This window comes from Dipodomys spectabilis, unplaced genomic scaffold (assembly GCF_019054845.1).
Source record: "Dipodomys spectabilis isolate Male_0828 unplaced genomic scaffold, ASM1905484v1 ptg000669l, whole genome shotgun sequence".
NCBI classification, from domain to species: domain Eukaryota; kingdom Metazoa; phylum Chordata; class Mammalia; order Rodentia; family Heteromyidae; genus Dipodomys; species Dipodomys spectabilis.
Genome location: NW_024871346.1, coordinates 6,999,775 through 7,019,081, shown reverse-complemented (window position 1 = coordinate 7,019,081; position 19,307 = coordinate 6,999,775). Strand labels below are relative to the sequence as shown.

The 19,307-nt window shown below is 57.8% G+C and overlaps 1 protein-coding gene across 1 annotated transcript; it reads left to right on the top strand.

Moving 5' to 3' along the window:
- The first annotated feature begins 1,026 nt into the window (after positions 1 to 1,026).
- On the top strand, positions 1,027 to 15,925 carry Mdfi (MyoD family inhibitor). Its single transcript, XM_042671841.1, has 5 exons — positions 1,027 to 1,076; positions 1,618 to 1,704; positions 9,900 to 10,079; positions 13,180 to 13,404; positions 15,639 to 15,925. Exons 2-5 carry the CDS (start codon positions 1,629 to 1,631, stop codon positions 15,893 to 15,895), a joined length of 738 nt encoding a protein of 245 aa, XP_042527775.1. The 5' UTR covers positions 1,027 to 1,076; positions 1,618 to 1,628; the 3' UTR covers positions 15,896 to 15,925.
- Positions 15,926 to 19,307: the final 3,382 nt, after the last annotated feature.

Genomic DNA, 19,307 nt, shown 5'->3' with positions numbered 1-19,307 from the left:
GGGGGGCCAAAGCCACCCAGCACCATCGCGCGGGGACGTGGCCGCGGGGGAAGCCAGGGGGCCACGCGGTCCTGGCCCCGACGGCGCCTAGAGGACCTGTGAGCGCGGTAAGTGGCGAGTTCAAGGACAGGGGGGACCGGGACCCCCGCAGGTCCCCTCCTCCTTCCCACCCAGGCTGTAACGCAGACCAGCGTCGCCCCTCCCAGGCCCCGCCCACCCCAGCGGGCTGGCTCTGCAGACGCGGCCAGCGCTCGTCCCCGGGTCGCGCCGGGGGTCCCCGCACCCCCTCCTGCGAACACTCGGGATCCGCCCCTCCCGCAGGCCCCTGGGCTCCGGGCTGCAGCCAGCGAGGGGCCGAGTGCCGGGAACCTCTGCCGGCGAAGTCGGGGTTCTGGCGGACACCCCCACGCCCAGCTGGTGGGCGGCCGGGGGTCGGGAGATGGGCGGCTAGCAATGGGACCAAGGAAGCCGGGCGGTCACTGGGCAGACTCTCGGAGGGACCGGCATCTCCGAGCCCCGGATCCCAAGCACCCACCGTGCTGAGTCTCCTGAGAGGCCGCGAGGATGGGCACAGGGCGCCCCAGGACCCGGGTGGCTCCCTAATTTGGGGACGGGGGGGGTGGGGGGGGGGGAGTGTGGTTATTCAGCCAGCCGGCCCGAGGTGGTTGTGAGCGCTCAGTCTCTGTGTCTGTCTTTCTGTCTGTCTGTCTCTCTCTCCTGGTTGTCTACAAACTTTTTACAAAGTTCAGGACAGAAGGGAAGCACACAGCCCCGTGGGCAGCGCGCGCGGTGCTCTGGAGCTCGGGAGGCGGAGATCTGGGGAGGTGGGGGCGGGGGGAGCTGCCCTGCGCGCGTGGAGGAAACGAGCAGAGTCGGCTTCCTGTGGGGGCTCGGGCCTCTGACGCCCCGCGGACGGACGTGTCCGGCCCGGCCCGCGCCGCGCCGAGCCCCCGCTCGAGGGAGGGGACATGGGGGGGCGGGGACGGGGTGGGCAGGGGCCGAGGGGTGGGGAGAAGCCAGCCGGGGAGGAGCGAGGGGCTGGAGCGGGAGAAGGAAGAAGAAGGAAGGGGCGATCGGTGGGTGCGAGCTGGCGCGGGGATGGAAGGAGCGAGCGAGTGAGAGGGGAGGGGCGCGGCGCGTGGCGGGGGGACTCCGCGTGAGATCGCGGACGGGACGCACGGGGGGGTACCCGCGTGGAGATCGCGGACGGGGTGCACTGGGGACAGCCCGTGCGGTGATCGTGGTCGGGCGCACGGAGGGGGGACCCCGCGTGGAGATCGCGGACGGGACGCGCGGAGGGGGGCACCCCGCGTGGAGATCGCAGAGGGGGAGGGGAGGTCGGGGGTCGTGTGGGGATAGCGTCAGGGGCGCATGGGAGGGGCAGGGGGTGGGGAGCGTGCGTGATCGTGGCCGGGTCGCACGTGGGGGGGGAAGGGCCCTGTGTGGAGATCGTGCTGGGGTGCACGGGGGCGGGGGGCACCCTGCGCGGTGATCGCAGCCAGGGCGCATGGCGAGGGGCCCAGCGGCCAGGCGATGGAGCACCCCCTACCTGCTCCCCACCCCGTACAAACCCGGGAGAGGTCGGGGCCCTCTGGCTGAGCCCTGTGCCCCCCGCAGGTCCCGAGCCGATGTTCCAGGTGAGCAGTCAGACCCCCTCTCTCTGCGACGCGCCCCATGGAGCCCCCAGTGCAGCTCCCGACCCAGGTAGGACGGGAATGGGCACGGGGTGGGAGTGGGGGCTGGTGAAGAGGAGTCGTTAGTGCTCCCCTTCCTCCTCCGCCGCCAGTGCTGGGGTGGGGGTGGGACGGTGCCTGGGCTTAGGGCCAAGGAGAGTAGAGGGCTGGGGTGGAGGCCGGGCGAAACAGAGGCAGCAGCCGCTGGCCAAGTTGGCGGCAACTTCCCACCAGACACCACAGACTCACACACATTGCAGCGTCTGTCTGTCTGTCCGTCTGGGATTTGGATCCCAACCCTTTCTGCCCAGTGTGTAAATATTTATGAGGGCCTTAGGCCGGGTGAGGGGTGGCTGAGTCTCCTCATCCGCTCCCGAACCCTCCAGCACAGCCAGTCTAGCGCTTCCCAAAAAACTTCTGTCACTCACAGCTACAGGACCTAGCCCCTCCCCCACCTTCTTGCTCTGCCCTCCTGTTGTGGTGTCACTTGTACCATACACACACACACACACACACACACACACACACACCACTACCAAGTGTCCATAAACCCACACACACTTTGCATGTCTAACCTGCCCTGATTCTCTTAGTAGCTGTGCAATCAAGGGAAGAAATGTCTGCAACTTGAGGGGCCTAGAGCCAGCCCCTCCCCTCCCCCACTGAACAGACCGGCTGGTGAGGTTCGCCAGGTCCTTAGGGTCCCCCTGAAGTCAGTCACATGAGGAATTCATACAAGGGTGGGGACGGGTGCAGGAGCCTAAGCCCTGATTTCCTGACTTGAACTCCTTGTCCAGCTCAGTCTGGTGCTCTCTTCCTTCCAGCCCGCCCAGTCCCCCTTTCTCCCCTCTGAATGAATACTGAAAACCTACTCTCTTCTCCACTTCCCTCCCAGGCCTCAGTCTCCCCACGCCCTGATCCGGGCTGGTCTGTTAGCCAGGGTCTCAGGGGCCTGCGGGCCTCGGGTCTTGGAGACGGAGGTCTCAGGAACTAGAGTGGAGACAGATGTCTGGCCAGGGACCAGCACACAACCCAGACCTAGGTGTCTGCAGCCCTAAGTCCCTGTTCCCAGGGGGACTCCCTTGAGCAAGGAGAACTTGAACTTTGGGGGAATGAGCTCCCCCTAGAAAGGGGCTCCTTTAGCCTGGAGGCACAGGGAGAGAGGGCTGGGTAGTCTTTGTGTCTGGGAAGCTTCTCTGTCTCTCTTGGACTCTCTCCCACTCCCACTTTTCCAAGCTTTCTTCCTCCCTTTATCCATTTTCTCTGCTCCCTCCACTACCTCCTTCCAAGATCCCCTCCCTGGCTTGATCTGTCCTCCACCCAGTAGCTGAGGAGGAAGGCGCAAAGTATATTCCAGGCAGGGTCCAGGGTCCAGGGGAGCCTCTGGGAAAGCCAAGCCCTGGGCTGTAACCTGAGCTTCTCCCAGTGGAAGCCCCCTCCCCAGCCTGGCCTCGGCCAGACAATGCGGCTTTCATTACACCAGGCCTTGCACTGCCTTGGGAGAAAGAGCCTGCTGCCCAGGAAGCTCAAACCGCAGAGACCCAGCCAAAACCCCACAGACGCCTGAATCTGAGACCACAATCCCCCACGCGCCATGTGTGCTCACAGAACAGCCAGGCCAGAACACTGCCCTCCCTTCCTGGGGCTGGGGGAGGGGGGCTGGGGGGGGAGTGCTGGCAGGACAGCTCTGGAGCAGGTTGCCCCCTCCCTCCGCTACCCAAGGTGCGCTAGGGCACAAGGGGACTCGGAGGTTCTGGTTGGAGTAGACGGCCAGGCCCCCCACCACACCCTTGGCTCCCCCAGTGGCCTCCTCCCCACCGATCCCTGAGAGTCCCTGGAGCCTGGTTCCCCAAATCCACAAGCAGATTTCTGCCCTGGCACAGGAACACCACATTCCTGCGCATACATGGCTCTAAATTGAATTTCCTGGGGAATTGGAGCCTTTGGACCTAAAATAAAACAAACCAGGCCCGGCCTAACCCGCAGTTCAGGGGGCCCAGCTCTCCGGTCCTTAGCTTGGTGGCTTGTGAGAGTGGCCAGTCGATTCATATTGACAAAACCCGCACCAAAGGAGCCTGCCTTTTCCCACCTTCTTGAGACCCTAATGCCCCTCTACTCTTGATCCTCAGTCCTCTCTCTCCCCCCTGACCTGGGAATTCTCAGCTCTAGTACCCAGCGCTTACCACACATCAGACATATTTGATGTTCATCTCCATAGGGGGTGCAGAATGAATTCTTACCATGGAGTGGGGGGCCCAGTCATCATAAGTTGTGTGTGTGTGTGTGTGTGTGTGTGTGTGTGTGTGTGTGTGTGTGTGTGTGTGTGCTGGGGTTTGAACTCAGGGCCTGGACACTATCCTTTAGCTTTTTCACTCAAGGCGGGAGCTCTGCCACTTAAGGCCCAGCTTGACGTCCATCTTTTTTATTTTTTTATTTTTTGGTGGTTAATTAGAGATGAGCTTCTCATGGACTTTACTGCAGACCACAATCCTCAACTCTCAGCTTCCCGCTTAGCTAGGATTACAGGCATGAGCCACTGGTGCCCGGCTCACTACCAAGTTCTAACAAGGAAGATGTGGGTGCTGAGTTCTTGGTAGTTGGGCCACTTAAAGGAGGCACAGATGGCACATGGGTCCAGGAAGGCAGAAGAGAGAGGCTTCTGGCTGGGGCAGGAAGGAGGTAAAGACTGTTAAGACGAATAGGATAATCCCAGGAAGAGGGTCAGAAGGCCTGATATGGCCTGGGAGCGTGGACAGGCCAGCCTGCCTGGGCCACAGGACCTTTGTACATTGAAGATGTCAGTGGAAACTTTGGTTGAAGCATGGGATTCCAGCCACCATGCTCACCAGAAGACGTCCTTATCTTTGCGCTCCAGATAGGATCACAGACAAGGGGCAAGGAGGCTGCACTTGAGGGCCGAGGCTTCGGAGCCCCGGAATATGGGCACTGACCGGGCTTGGTCTAAATCTCTCCCACCTGGAAGAGAGGCCCCTGTTTCTTCTTGGCCCAGCACCAACTCCCCCCCCCCCCCAGCATCCTCCCCTCCCCTTGCAAGTTGGCAGAGAACAGGCAGAGGAGTCTTAGAAGTTCCCGCTGCAGGTGTGAATCTCAGCCTTTCCTGCTGGGCTTGTAGACTTACACATGACCTTTCCACTCCCTTCTGGGGCTGGCTGGCTTTCCAGAATTCAGGGCATGGCTCGAAGCTTCTCCCACGGAGTGTGTTTAGCAGAGGGGCTGGGCCAGTCTGTATTTTACTAGGGGTACAGGGGTGGGGGGAGGGGAGGGCTCATGCTCAGAGATGCCACCAGCATGTTTGGTGTCCCTCTGGTCAGGTGGGGATGTAAAGTTCTCCCCCCTCCTCTCCCCCCCCCCCCCCCCCCCCGCAAGAGTCTTTATGCACAACAAGAATTACACATCCACCCAGGAGCCCTTTTTGGCTTTTGCTGGCCACGCCTCCCTCCTCCCCCCCCTCCCCCCAGCCCACTCCATACTTGTTCCCTTCAGAGGAACTCTCAAAGATATCTTGTCTAAGCGGGGCGCCAGTGGCTCACACCTGTAATCCTAGCTACTCAGGAGGCTGAAGTCTGAGGATCACGATTCAAAGCCAGCTGGTGCAGGAAAGTCCATGAGACTCTTATCTCCAGTGAACCACCAGAAAAACGGGAAGTGGCGCTGTGGCTCAAGTGGTAGAACGCTGGCTTTGAGCTGAAGAGCTGAGGGACAGCGCCCAGGACCAGAGTTCAAGCCCCACGGCCGACCAAAAAAAAAAAAAATCCTGTCTGTGGCTGGATGGTACTATATCTTGGTCACAGAAGGATGAATGGGCGTTTGAGGCTGGTAACTCATACCTGTATGCCTAGCTATTCAGAAGGCTGAAACCTGAAGATTGTGATTTGAAGCCAGCCCTGGCAGACAGATCTGAGAGACTCTTACTCCAATTAACCAGCAAAAAGTAATAAAATTAATTAATTAATAAAATGGAAGTGGAAGTGGGGCTCAATTGGTAGAGCACCTGCCTTGAGGGGAAAAAGCTAAAGGACAGTGTCCAGATCCTGAGTTCAAGCCCTAGTTCTGGTACAGAGAAAGACAGGAAGGGGCGGAGGAGGTGGCCTCTGGACCTGCCGCTGGCCTGGCTTTGCTGCCTCCCTTCCAGTCCTGGTCTTCCTGCTGCTCCTCCCTTCCAGTTCTTCACGTCTCTGGACACTTTGTTGTCCCCTCTCCTGCCCTTGGCATTCTGGGTTGAGGCTGCTGCTCCTCTAAGTCCCGGGCTTGGCTTTCTTCCCCTCCTCCTTTCCCTTCCAGGCTTCGGAGTCACCCCAGAATGACAGGTTTGCTGCAGCATTGGCTTCCTGGGGCTTTGGGCCTGGGTGTGGGCCGTCTATCGTTTACTGTCTCCTCTAGGTTCAAGGTCACCAGCTGTGTGGGTGACGTGGGAGAGGAGAGAGTAAGATAGGGGGAGGAAGATGGAGAGGGGGCTCCAGGCTCCTGAATCCTTCTTACTCACCTTCTTACTCCCTTCCCTGGGAGCCGAGAGAGCCGAGTCTCAGCTCTGTCTCCCACAGGACTGTGGTGGCATTCCCGGGTACCCGGATGACCTGGGGTGGGGGGACGCGGGGAAGCGTGGCAGGTGACCACCAGGCCTGTGCCAGCTGCCTTTCTATCCCACCAAAGGGCAGGTGTCTCCCTGGTGTCCCATGGCTGTCCCCAGGATCTTGGTTCTAGCTGTTCTGGTCAAAATTCTCCTTTTTCGGGCTGGAGGCATGGCTCAGCAGTAGAGCACCTGCCTGGCAAGCTTGAGGCCCTGAATTCAAACCCGAGGACCACCCGAAGAAGATTCTTCTTCTTTACTGATTATCATATAAGACTCACTGAGGGGGCTCGCTTCTCTAGGAAGCCCTCCTAGCCCGGGCTAGGTGCTGGTCTTTCTTTTGTACTTACTCAGTTGTTGTTTCTGTGTGGCTGTGGGTGATTAATTGGAAATAAGAGTGTCATGGACTTCTCTGCCCAGGATGGCTTCGAGCTGCAATCTTCAGCCTCCTGAGTAGCTAGGATTACAGGCGTGAGCCACTGGTGCCCACCTGGCTACTTCAATATTTTTTCTTTTTTCTTTTTGTCAGTCATGGGGCTTGAACTCTGGGCCTGGATTGTGTCCCTGAGTTTTTTTTGCTCAAGGTTAGTGCTGTACCACTTTCAGCCACAGCACCACTTCTGCCCTTCCTCAATTTTAGCAGATGCCCCTGCTGTTAATGCTTTGGAGTTTTGTTTTACTTGTATATGTTGAGCCAGGGCCTTGCTCTGCCCTGGAACTTGACATCAACCTCCTGAGTACTGGGATTACAGGCATGTCCTACTGCACCTGGAAGCCTACTTCTCCCCTCAGTGTGTGTGTGTGTGTGTGTGTGTGTGTGTGTGTGTGTGTGTGTGTGTGACAGCCACACCCCACCCCACCTGACAGAGAGCCTTGGCTTGTCTTTCTTGTTCTGATCTTCTCAGAGCTTGATTGCTAGGCACCCAACAGATTAACAGGAGCTAATAAATGTTAAAGCAAATAGTATAGGCAGGGAGGTGAGGGGAAGGAAGGGGAGGGAAGGGAAGGAAAGAAAGAGAAAGGAAGAGAGGGGAGGGGAAGGATGGGAAGAAAGAAGGAAAGGGAAAGGAGAGAGAAGGAGAGGGAGGAATAAGGAAAGGAAGGAAAAAGAAAGGAAAGAGGGAAGAAGGAAGGAGAGAAAAGGGAGAAGGGCGAGGAAAGGAAAAAGGGAGGGAGGGAAGAAAGAGCTAGAGGAGAGGGCAAGGGGAAAGAAGGGCGGGAGGAAAGGAAGGAACAAGAGAGGGACGGGAGGAGAAAGAGGAAAGAAGTAAAGAGATGGTGCTGGGAAGGTGGCTTAGCGGTAGAGCGCTTGCCTTGCATGCTCGAGGCCCTGGGTTCGATTCCTCAGCATCACATAAGCAAAATGAAAAAAGCCAGAAGTGGCGCTGTGGCTCAAGTGGTAGAGCGCTCGCCTTGAGCTGAAGAGCTGAGGGACAGCGCCCAGGCCCGGAGTTCAGGCCCCACGACCGGACCCAAAAAAAAAAAAAAAGAAAGAAAGAAAGAAGTAAAGAGGGAGGGAGGGAGGGAAAGGTAGAAAGGTGGGCAGGTGGAAGTGTTCACGAAAGGCCCTGCAAGCCCACCTGATTTACTCTGTGCCCCTGAGGGACAGAGCGGCACCCAGACCCCTTCGCTCCAGGTCACACAAGTCCCCACGCTGGGCCCCGCTGGGAAGCAGTAGAATCCAGGCCTGCATCTCCCGCTCCTTGATGGGTCTGGCACTCCATCAGGTGGAGAGTTGAGACCCCAGATCAGAGCTGGACAGGCCCTTCCTTCCCGGAAGCTCCCACCTGAGCCGCCAGCCAGTATGGTCTTAGCCAGGCAGACCTGGCCTGGCCTGGTGAGGCCCACGCCCGGGGCCGGCAGGAGCTCCAACCTCAGACGGCACTCTTCCTCTCTGGCCACCAGCTCTGTCTGCCTCTTCCCAGCATGCCAGGCCTGCGATCTGCCAAGAGCCATTTGACTTCTCCATCCCTGATCCCGGGGTAAGGGGCTCTCAACAGGCCCAGGGAGCAGAGGCGGACCCCAACTCCCGCTGGGAAGGACCCCTTCTGCCCTGCCCAGCTCCCTGTCTCCAGGCAGGGCCTGTGGTTTGCCCAGGGTGAGCCAGAGTTGGCTCACTGAGCATGCAGTAGCACCCTCTTACCCACAGGGGTCTCTGGGACTCTGTCCCCCTAACCACAAGAGACAGGGGCTCTGAAACAAAGATCTTTAAGATCTGACTAAGCCAGGCGCCGGTGGCTCACGCCTGTAATCCTAGCTACTCAGGAGGCTGAGATCTGAGCATCACGGTTCAAAGCCAGCCCAGGCAGGAAAGTCTGTGAGACTCTTATCTCCAATGAACCACCAGAAAACCAGAAGTGGCGCTCTGGCTCAAGTGGTAGAGCTCAGGGACAGCGCCCAAGCCCGGAGTTCAAGCCCCACGACCAAAAAACAAAAAGATCTGAGTCTAGGGAGTCAATGGCCACTGGACCAACCCTTCAGACAGCTCAGCAGGGCAACCGTGGAAGCCCAGCAAGACCCTTCTTTGCCTCTGTGTCTCTTTGTGAGCTGATCTTTTACTCTCTGGGCTCTGCCCCCCATGACCTTTGCAATCTGTGTCTCTCCAAGTCTCCCCTTTCTCCCAGCAGAGAAGGTACAAGGGTCCAGGCAGGCCGGAAGACTTCACAGCACAGCCCCTACCCTAGTTGCACGGGTCAGGCTGGGGTCCACCACAGGGCGGCGGGGCCCTGATTGCCACCATGCCCCTGGCTTTCCCCATCGGGCTCCCCCAAGCCCCCTGGCTGAGGCTGTGGGTTCTTGGACCTCTCCTGTCTGCCTCCCTCCTCCACCTTCCATCCTCCATCCCCTCTTCCCCCCAGGATCAGGGGCCTTCATCCTGCTGCGTGGGGATTTGTGGTTTGAAGGTGGCTCCATTTCTGCCATCCGCCCACCCGGCCTGAGCCACTATAATTACTTGTGGTTCTCCGCTTCCCCAGGGCCCCGGGACCGGCCGTCTCCTGCTCCCTCTTCCTGGCCAACCCCTCCCTGTCCTCACCCAGTCTCCTCTGACTCTGGCCGTGGCCATCATCCTCCCTGACCCAATTTCTGCCTGTCTCTTCTCATCACCCTCGAGATCGCACACTCCTCCCCGGTCTCTGCCTCTGTCCTGTCTTTTATCTTTCCCTCCATTGCTGACTTGCAAGCTCGTGTTGTCTTGTACCGGCCCGGACTGTCCTGTCTGTCACTGTCTCTCCACGCTGCCTCCCGTGCCCAGTCTCCCACTCTGACCCCCCCCCCCCCCCCCCCCGCTCTCTCTCCAAACCTGTCTATCTCCACCACTGATCCACTGTCTGGCCTCCCGCACGTTTCTGCCCCCCCCCCCCCCGCCCTTATACTGCATGTCTGTGTCTCCTTTTTCTGCCACCACACATGTACGCTCATGTGTGGACATATGCACACACACACACACACAAACACACACACACCTGGGCTTGGGCCTGGGTTGTGTTTGTGCTTTTCATTTTTGGAATCTAGAGCAGATCGGGCTTTTGGTACAAGGACCAAGAAGAAAGCTGCTCCGGGCTGTGGGACGGGGCCCGGGGCCGGACACACAGTAGAACACCAGGAAAATGTTGTCCTGTCGTCTGTTTTGTCTCCAGTCCAGTCCATGCCCCTCCTACCTGGGCTGGAGGTAGTCACGGGATCCACTCAGCCTGCCGAGGCAGCATCCCAGGAGGGCTCCCTGGAGGAGGCGGCGGCCCCTATGCCCCAAGGCAGTGGCCCTGGGGCTCCCCCGGCGCTGGACAGCACTGACCTCCTCCCCACAGAAGCTGTGACGTGTGAGTCCCAGGGGACAGGGGTTGGGCTGGCAGCATGCAGGCGCTGCCCTAGGGAATCCAACAGCAGACATCCCGCCTGGCGCCGGCAGCTCACGCCTGTCATTAACCTCTGTTACTCTCAGGAGGCTGGGAACTAGGATTGCAGTTCAAAGCCCATCTGGGCAAGAAAGTCCATGAGATTCTAATCTCCAACTAACCGTGGAAAAGCCAGCAGTGGAGCTGTGGCTCAAGTGATAGTGCTTCAGCCTTGGGTGAAAAAGCTCAGACACAACGCAAGGTCCTGAGTTCAAGCCCCAGGACTAGCACGCGCATGCGTGTGCGAGCATGCACACACACACACACACACACACACAAAATGCAGCAAATGCCTATGGTTGACCCCCCCCCCCCACTTTGCCCAGAGCCTTGGGAGCAGGAGGTATGGGCAGTGGGATTTGGGGGTGCTGCTGTGTTTCTGAGAGGAAGCAGCCCCTCCCCTACAAACTGATCATACAGAAAGCCGGGCCGCCGGGCGGGGCAGGAGCCAGAGCCTGATGCAGCCCCAATCCTCAGAGCACCCCCGGTGGAAGGAGAGAAGCCCCACCCACACCACCATCCCTTTAGTCTAGGGGAGAAAGGAGCAAAACTCAGATTCATTCCCCAGCCTGTCGTGAGATCTCTAAGACCGTCCTGGGAGGGAGAAGTCTGGGATCCAGTTTGTGGGTTTGTTCTCGTGGTTCGTTTTTTTGTGCTGCTAGGGTTTGACTCTGGGCCTTGCCTCGCTAACTCTACCACTTGAGTCACGCCCCCCGCCCATCCTAGGATCTTACCCTTCCTACTCTCGCACCTTGAGGGAGTTTTCAAGTCAGACTCTAGTGGACGTTGGGGTAGCTATTGCCACACCTATTTGACTGACGAGGAAACAGTGACAGAGAGGCTGCGCAGGAGCCGGGCACTGAGGCCTGCTGGCCGAGCGCGCTAAGCTAGGCCCACCTGCCCGCGGCCGAACTAGCTTCCCAGAAGGCAGCTTGGGAGGCCTGCTAGCCCCTGGCCTCCTCCTCCAGACACACCCCGCAGGACCCAGAGAAGGAGGTCAGCGCCCCAGCCGGGAGGGGGGGCCCGGGTGGGATGGGACAGACACCCTTGTGTCTATGGCCCTGAGTGTTTGCTCTGTGACTCAGCCACCCCACAGCCAAGGCCACAGGCAAGCTCTGTCTGCACCCCCCCTCCCAGCGTGGCCTCCAGGCCCCCGCCCTCTAGCCACAGCGCCCATAGTTAGGCAGCAGGGCAAGGGCTACCAACGCTGGCCAAGGGCTCTGTCTAGTCACCTCCATGTGGCGGGGATGATTCAAGACTGTTTACAGGATACAAACCATAGCCACACCTCACCCCAAAGCATGGAGCCCCTACACAGCCCTGTCTCCACACACACATCCCCTAAGCCCTACCTGGGCTTTGGTCTCTTCCCGCCTCTGCTTCCTAGCTGTGAGACCTTTGGCAAGTCTGAACCTCTGTGGACCTCAGTTTTTTCATCTGAGAAATGGAGCCAATGATAGCTCAGCCGTGGCGCTCAGAGGAAAGATGACACAGAGGTGTCTTCGTATTCTACCGGGCCGGCAAAGCACTTCCAGTGTGGGAGGTCCTGGTTATGAGGACCCCCCCCCCCCCCGGCTCCCAGCCTCTTCCCCCTCCTTTGCCTGTCTGCCCGCTAAGCCCTTCTAATCTCTTAGCTTGGGCAACTTATTGTCCCTTCTAGGACTCAGTTTCCTCATAGGAAACTAAGCTGCCGGGTGCTGGTGGCTCCCACCTGTCATCCTAGCAACTCAGGAGGCTGAGCTCTGAGGATTATGGTTGAAGCCAGCCCAGACTGGAAAGTCTATGAGACTCTTACCTTCAATTAACCAGCAAAAAGCCAGAAATGGAGCTGTGGGTCAAGTGGTAGAATGCCAATCTTCAGCGAAAAAGCTAAGGGACAGTCAGCACTACTGGCTCACGCCTGTAATCCTAGCTACTCAGGAGGACGTGAGCTGAGGGCTGCAGTGTGAAGCCAGTCTGGGCAGAAAAGTCTGTGAGACTCGAATCTCCAATGAAGCACCAGAAAGCCAGAAGTAGCACTGGAGCTCCAAGTGATAGAGCACTAGCCTTGAGCAAAAGAGTTCAGGGACAGCGCTCAGATCCTGAGTTCCAGCCCTAGGACAGACCAAAACAAAACAAAACAAAAAGCTAATGGACCGAGCTCAGGCCTGAGCTCAAGACTCAGCTCCAGCACCAAAAGAGAAGGTTACTCACTCGCTGTCTCGTGAGCGAGCGCAAGCCCATCCCCCCATCCTTCCCGCTTCAGAATTGAAGCGCACAGGCCAGCCTGGGAGCCAGGGGTCCACATCTCAGCCTGCATTTACAGAGAGCCCTGCTCAGGACTCAGGGCAGCTGGGGAGGGGGGTGAGGGGGGTCCCTAGAGCTCTCAGAATCTAGGCTCTGTGCCCAGCACATTCACCTGCACTCACCTCCTGAGAACACAGCCCAGCCATGCAGTGAGCACCCCCACGCCAAGAGGGGATGGGAAGTTTGGAGGAGCCCCAGGGTCAGCTTCCTTGTACCCCATGAAGTCAGCATGGTGGAGCAGGGTGGAGGGCAGGAGGATGAGAACTGGAGGGGCTGCTGAGAGCGGCTCCAAACAGATTTCCAATAAATCACCCGGCACCAAGGGCAAAAACAGCTGGGGGCTTGGCAGAGGCCAAGGTGAAGGTTAACCGCTTCACTGCTGACCCCTCCCCAGCCTTCACCAACCCCTCTGCCTCCCACTCCTACAGCCACGCCCGAACCCAGGACCCCCCCCAGCAGGACAGTGGGTTCATGTGAGATAAGAATGTGGGGGTCTAGGCTCTCCATATTTCTCTATTTTTTTCTAGAACAAGCACTAAACCTGGGTACTGGGTCTGCTGCTATTTCCTAGGTGGCTCTTGACTGGTCAGTTCTGCTTGCAGAGCCTCAGTTTCCCCATCTGCAGAAGACAGGTCTGGGCCAGGTGCCTTGTGATGCTGCTAAGATTGAAGCAGGCAGGATGAGAGCACAGCGGGGGGACCTCATGCCCCCCCATCATCTTTTCTTTTCACGTCTCCAGGCCAGCCTCAGGGGAACCCTTTGGGCTGCACCCCACTACTGCCAAATGGCTCCAGCCACACCTCAGAGCTGAGCGGCGCCAGGCGGGCGGGCAATGGTGTGCTGGGTGGTCCCAAGGCACACCGGAAACTGCAAACGCACCCATCTCTGGCCAGCCAGAGCAGCAAGCGGAGCAAAAACAGCACGAAATCAGCCGCCTCCCAGATCCCCCTCCAAGCGCAGGAAGGTAAGGGAGCACCCCCATACTCCCACCCCAAAGCCAACCCCCCAGCCAGCAGCAGCAAGGGGGCTGAGTGGAAACACAGAGCTGAGTCCTCCACCTCCACCCCCCACCCCCACTCCGGCCGGCCCACTGCCATAAAGCCAGCACCCCGGGTTCCAAGAAGTGCTCCATGAAAAACACACAGCTGTTGGGGGTAAACTGAGGCATAGCTGTGTCCTCAAGGCTCCCCTCCCTGCCCAAGATGATGGGCAAGGGATGATGTCATTGGGCCAAGAGACCACGGTGGGGACTTTAGCCTTTCTTTCCAGTGAGGGAGCCATGGGCATCTGAGCGGGGCCTGATCCATGAGACTGTCCTTATTTGCCATGCTGGGCCTTACTGCCGTCATGAACTGGGCCTCACGCTCACTGGATGAGTTTCCCACCACCTGCACCACTGAGCCATGCCCCAACACACTGGAATGTTTTTTTAAGCACTAGGGTTTGAACTCAGGGCCTCATACTTGCTAGGCAGGCTTTCTACCACTGAGCCACTCCACTCCTCAGGCCCTTTTTTGTGCTTTGTGTTTGTTTTGTTTTGTTTTTTGTCAGTTGTAGGGCTTGAACTCTGGGCCTGGGTGCTGTCCAGGAGCTCTTCTGCTCAAGGCAAGCGCTCTACCACTTGAGCCACAGCGCCACTTCCGGTTTTCTAGTGGTTAATTGGAAATAAGAGTCTCACAGACTTTCCTGCCCAGGCTGGCTTTGAACCACCATCCTCAGATCTCAGCCTCCTGAGTAGCTAGGATTACAGGCGTGAGCCACTGGCACCTGGCTGTGCTGATTATTTTTGATAGCCTCACTTGATCCACCTTTGTGTGTGTGTGTGTGTGTGTGTGTGTGTGTGAGTGTGTGTGTGTGTGTGTGTGTGTGTGTGTGCCAGTCCTAGGACTTGAACTCAGGGCCTGGGCACTATTCCTGAGCCTCTCTTGTGTCAGAGTAGTGCTCTACTTGTGGCTCTACTTGAACCACAGCTCCACTTGCAGCTTTTTAAATATTTTATTGGTGGTAAGAGTCTCATTGACTTTCCTCAATCCAAGATCCTCAAATCTCAGCCTCCTGAGGAGCTAGGATTACAGGCGTGAGCCATCAGTGCTGGCTTGAAATGACTTTTTTTTCCCCCTTGGGCCTGGAGCTTGAACTCTGGGCATTGTCCCTGGGCTCCTTTTGCTCAAGGCAAGCGCTCTACCACTTGAGCCTCACCGCCATTTCTGGCTTTTTATGTGATAAAGTGGAGATAAGAGTCTCATGGACTTTCTTGCCTGGGATGGCTTTGAACCATGATCCTCAGCTTCCTTAGTAGTTAGGAGTATAGGTATGAGCCCACCGGTGCCTGGCTGGAATGACTTGATTTCTTTGTGCCTAAGTTTTTCAGCCCTACCTCAAGGAGTTGTTGGAGGCTTAAATGAGTTTAACTTGTGTGTATTGCTTAGAGGAGTGGGGATTTTTTGGTTGGATTTTTGTTTTTTGTGTGTGCTGATACTGGAGCTTGAACTCAGGGTCCGAGCTGTGATTTGTAGTTGTTTTTGTTTTCAAGGTTGGTGCTGTACCATTTGAACTGCAGCTCCACTTCTGTCTGTTTTGGTGGTTAATTGAAGATAAGAGTTACACAGAGGGCTGGGAAGGTGGCTTAGTGGTAGAGTGCTAGCTTTGCATACCTGAGGCCCTGGGTTCGATTCCTCAGCACCACATAAGCAAAAAGAAAAAAAAGCTGGAAGTGGCGCTGTGACTCAAGTGGTAGAGCAGTAGCCTTGAGCTGAAGAGCTGAGGGACAGCACCCAGGCCCAGAGTTCAGGTCCCACAACTGGACCCCCTCCCCCCCAAAAAAAAGAGTTACACAGACATTCCTGTCCTGACTAGCTTCTTACTGTGATCCTCAGATCTCAGCCTTCTGAGTAGCTAGGATTCCAGATCTAAGCTACCAGTGCCCAGAGGGGTGTTTGTTAAGTAAATAAATGGAGGTAGGTCAAGAGCCGAGACTCACAGTCTAGACGGTCTGGGCTCCAAGGCTCACTTCACTATGATGCAATTCCCTTGCTCGCTGGGCCTCCACTCATCGCCTAAAAAGAAACCGCTTTCTGGGGCTGTAGGGACTTTGGGAGCTGAATGCAACAGCAGGCGCCTGGCCGCCCTTCTGGGGTGCAGAGCCTGGGGGTCCCTGATCCGGGCTGTCTCTCTCCCCGCCCTGCTGGCGGCCCCTAGACTGCTGCGTCCACTGCATCCTGTCCTGCCTGTTCTGTGAGTTCCTGACGCTCTGCAACATCGTCCTGGACTGCGCCACCTGCGGCTCGTGCAGCTCGGAGGACTCGTGCCTCTGCTGCTGCTGCTGCGGCTCGGGCGAGTGTGCCGACTGCGACCTGCCCTGCGACCTGGACTGCGGCATCCTGGACGCCTGCTGCGAGTCCGCCGACTGCCTGGAGATCTGCATGGAGTGCTGCGGCCTCTGCTTCTCCTCCTGACCCCTCCCGTTACCTCCCACTCACCCGCCCAGGGCCACCTCAGAACCCGGCCCCGCGAAGGCCGGGCCCCCACGGGCCTTGCGGACAAGCCCGCCCTTCTCGGCTGGGTGACCAGAGACACAACACCCGAGGCCCGGTGGCAGGGGACCGGCCGCTAGGGCTGCAGAACACTGTGAACGTTAGGGGACAGGGCAGGTTCGTGGGAGGGCCCGGCGCTCCTCTACCTCGCGCTCCCCGGCACCCTCTCCCTGCTACCCCACCTTGGAGGACAGAAAATGTGAAAAGAGATACCGATCCCCGGCCGGGCCACGCCCCGCGCGGCCACGCCCCGCGGGGCCACGCCTCCATGCGAGCCACGCCCCCACAGGGGCACGTCCCCACACAAGCCACGCCCCCTCCCCAGCCTTTCCTAGGCTCTAGTGGGGCTCTAATCCACGCAATGTCCTGGAGAGGGAGAGGGCAGGCCTGGGTCCGGGGTGGGGTGGGGTGGGGTGGAGTAGGAGGGGGGAACCATATGGCGCAGACTGGAAGTGGGAGGGAGGGACTGGGGGAGGGTTGTATTTGACGCTGTAAGTAAAGATATTTGTCCATCTCTGTTTTTCTTGAGGTTAAAAAGCACCCACGTGGACAAAGGCCACCTTGCCCTCTGGGGTGGCCTCCTCTTCTGTCTTCTGTACCCCAGAAAGCTGTTTTGTCCTTCAACCTCTCCCTGGAAGGGAGGAGGAGTGGCATTCGACCCCCTCCCACACACACACTGCTCCCTCTGCCCATCCAGGGGAAGGGGACGCCCAGAGAGGGAAGGGTTAACTTGGCATAGCATTGATGAACAGCAGATGTGTTCCGGCTTTGGTTAATTAATCTCATGCTGTCTTATCTCTGGCTTCTCCACACCCTTTCCCCTACCCAGTGGCAGAGGGCTGGCAGGGTGAGAGTGCACAGTCTGACTCCCACTTGGGGACAGCTAGGGACTAGAGGGAGGTCATGCTCCTGGCCTCAGTGGCGCCCCCAATTGCCAGGGGTCTGAGGAAGAAGGAAGCAGGTCAGGACTCAGGGAGAAGCGGCTCAGAGTCCAGTGTTTTTTGTGTGCCAAGAGAAAGGCCAGATAGGCTTGAAAAGTATTTCACTAGAGAGTGAGGACCGGCAGGATGCACCCCACATCCTGGATACTGGAGAAACCAGAAGGTCCAGAGAGAAGATGATGATGTGCCCCATGGTAGGGAACTTGGGGTGTCCTGAGGAGAAGACTGGTGGGGAAGCCTTGAAAAGTGGGTTCACACCATTATCTGTGGAGCTGCTTCTAGATACAAGGGCTAGAGAGAGTGGCTTGGAAGGGAAGGGAAGAGAAGAAGGATGGGTGGGAAGGAAGGAGGGAGGGAGGGCCAGATGCAAATCCAAGCCCGCTTCGGGCATGTCATGGGGGTCAGCTCACCTCTGGAAAGGGTTTGAGCACAACGTGGAGGGAGACAGAACCGCAGGAGAGGGCCCCGCCTACCCGCCCGCCAGGCCTCACATTGTTCCCCTGGTTTTCTGACCTCTGGAACCACAGGAAACTTAAGAAGCAGACAGGAGGAGATCAGCCTGGGGGTCCCACTGTCCAGCCTGGAGAGAAGCCCCCAGCATGCACTTAGGGATGGGTGTGTGTTCATTCGTTTCTAGCTTTATTCAGTTGTTGCATGTCCAAAGGACAAAAGGCTTAAAGTGCAAACTGTGCAGATTGAAGAAGTGACCTTTCCTTCCTTCCTTCTCTCTCTTTCTCTCCCCCCTAAAGGTGCGAGCACGTGTGCCCACCGCTGCTTTGTGTTCAGATGTCTGGCTCCTCACCAAGCCAGTGGGGTCCCCGTGGCTGGCTGATCCTCTGCTCTATGAGCAGACTCAGCTTTGGCATGAGCAAGCTCTCCCAGGTGCATATCCTGGAAAGTGGCATTGCTGGTTCCATGAGTGCGTGCATCTGTACACTGACAGGGCGGTCCGAGTCTGCCTTGTCCTCTACCCTGGCTCTTTCTAACTAAAGAGGAGGGGTTTCCTACAGCCCCTCACCGCCTCAGCTCCTCCTCCGCAGGCTGGGGGCTGAGGGTGGTGAAGGAGGCCAGGAGGAGGGCCTGAGGGAGGGGCGCAGGGTGAGCCACTCAGGGTCTGATCCAGGTGGGCAGGAAGCCCCTCTTGGCCCTCCCGGCTCCACGGATGGCTGGATGGCTGGCCCTGGCAGGAAGAGGCACCCCTGCAATCCAAACACTGACTTCCTGCCTTAGGCCTCAGGCTGTTTTCTTTAGGACAGTGGCTGAAACCTGAGATCCTGGACTTTGTGGGGGCAAGGCACAGAGGAAATGAGCCAGCCCCTCAGCACACACACACACACACACACACACACACACACACACACCTTCATAAGTACACTCACACCCATACATTCATGTACACACACACTTCTTCATGCATTCTCTCCATACAAGCACTCACATTCCACCAGTCACATGGCCACCAGCCAGCCACACAAATGCACACACACACACACCACATATGCACACACACACACATCTATACACTCACACACTTCACATTTTAGAGCCCGAGCTGGGCCCCAGAGGCCTGTGCCCAGTCCTCCTTCATCCCATGCCATCCGTCCCCTCCGCCTCTCATTACCCAGGTGGCTGCAGCCCTGCTGGGAATCAGGTGACATTTTTCTAGAGGCCACCCACCACCCTGCCCAGATGGCCTTCCAAGGAGAGTCCCAGGGCAGGATTCACCCTCTCTTCCTGGGTTCTGTCTGGAGGCAGTGCTCAGCCTGACAAAGGGACCAGGCCCTTCTCTCTGGACCTCAGTTTCCTGGGTGCCCACTGTGCCTAGGAGACTCTTCTGTAGCCCTGGAGACTGAACCTAGGGCCTCACATAGGCTAGGTGAGGGCTGCGCTGATTAAGTCATGCCCACAGGTCTTTTGGTTGGGGTTTTGTGCTGGTTTGGGGACTTGAACTGGGTGCTGTCCTTTAGCTCTTTCCCTCAAGGCTAGCCTCTACCACGTGAACCCCAGCTTCCCTTCTGGTTTTTTTTTGCTGGCTAATTGGAGATAAGAGTCTCATCGATTTTTCCTGGACCCTCAATCCTCAGATCTCATCCTCCTGAGTAGCTAGAATTACATGAGTCATGAGCACCTGGCTCTTTATTTTGGTTTTGAGACAGAGTCGTACCACCTTTCCCTTGCCCTGGTCCTGTCCTTGAACTTAGGCTTCTCCTGCCTCTGGGTAGCTGACATTACAGGTGTGCATCTGGGCTCCCAGGAGACTTCTTGTTTTGTTTTGGTTTTTGTCGGTCGTGGGTCTTGAACTCTAGGCCTGGGCACTGTCCCTCAGCTCTTCAGCTCAAAGCTAGCGCTCTACCACTCGAGCCACAGCGTCACTTCTGGCTTTTTCTGTGTAT

What these genes read in the sequence shown, in the direction of transcription:
- Mdfi (XM_042671841.1), top strand. Translation starts at nt 1,629, where the DNA reads ATGTTCCAGGTGAGCAGTCAGACCCCCTCTCTCTGCGACGCGCCCCAT. An exon ending in CAGTGCAGCTCCCGACCCAG is followed by an intron (nt 1,705 to 9,899) that starts GTAGGACGGGAA and finishes TTTTGTCTCCAG; the next exon opens with TCCAGTCCATGCCCCTCCTA. An exon ending in CCCCCTCCAAGCGCAGGAAG is followed by an intron (nt 13,405 to 15,638) that starts GTAAGGGAGCAC and finishes GGCGGCCCCTAG; the next exon opens with ACTGCTGCGTCCACTGCATC.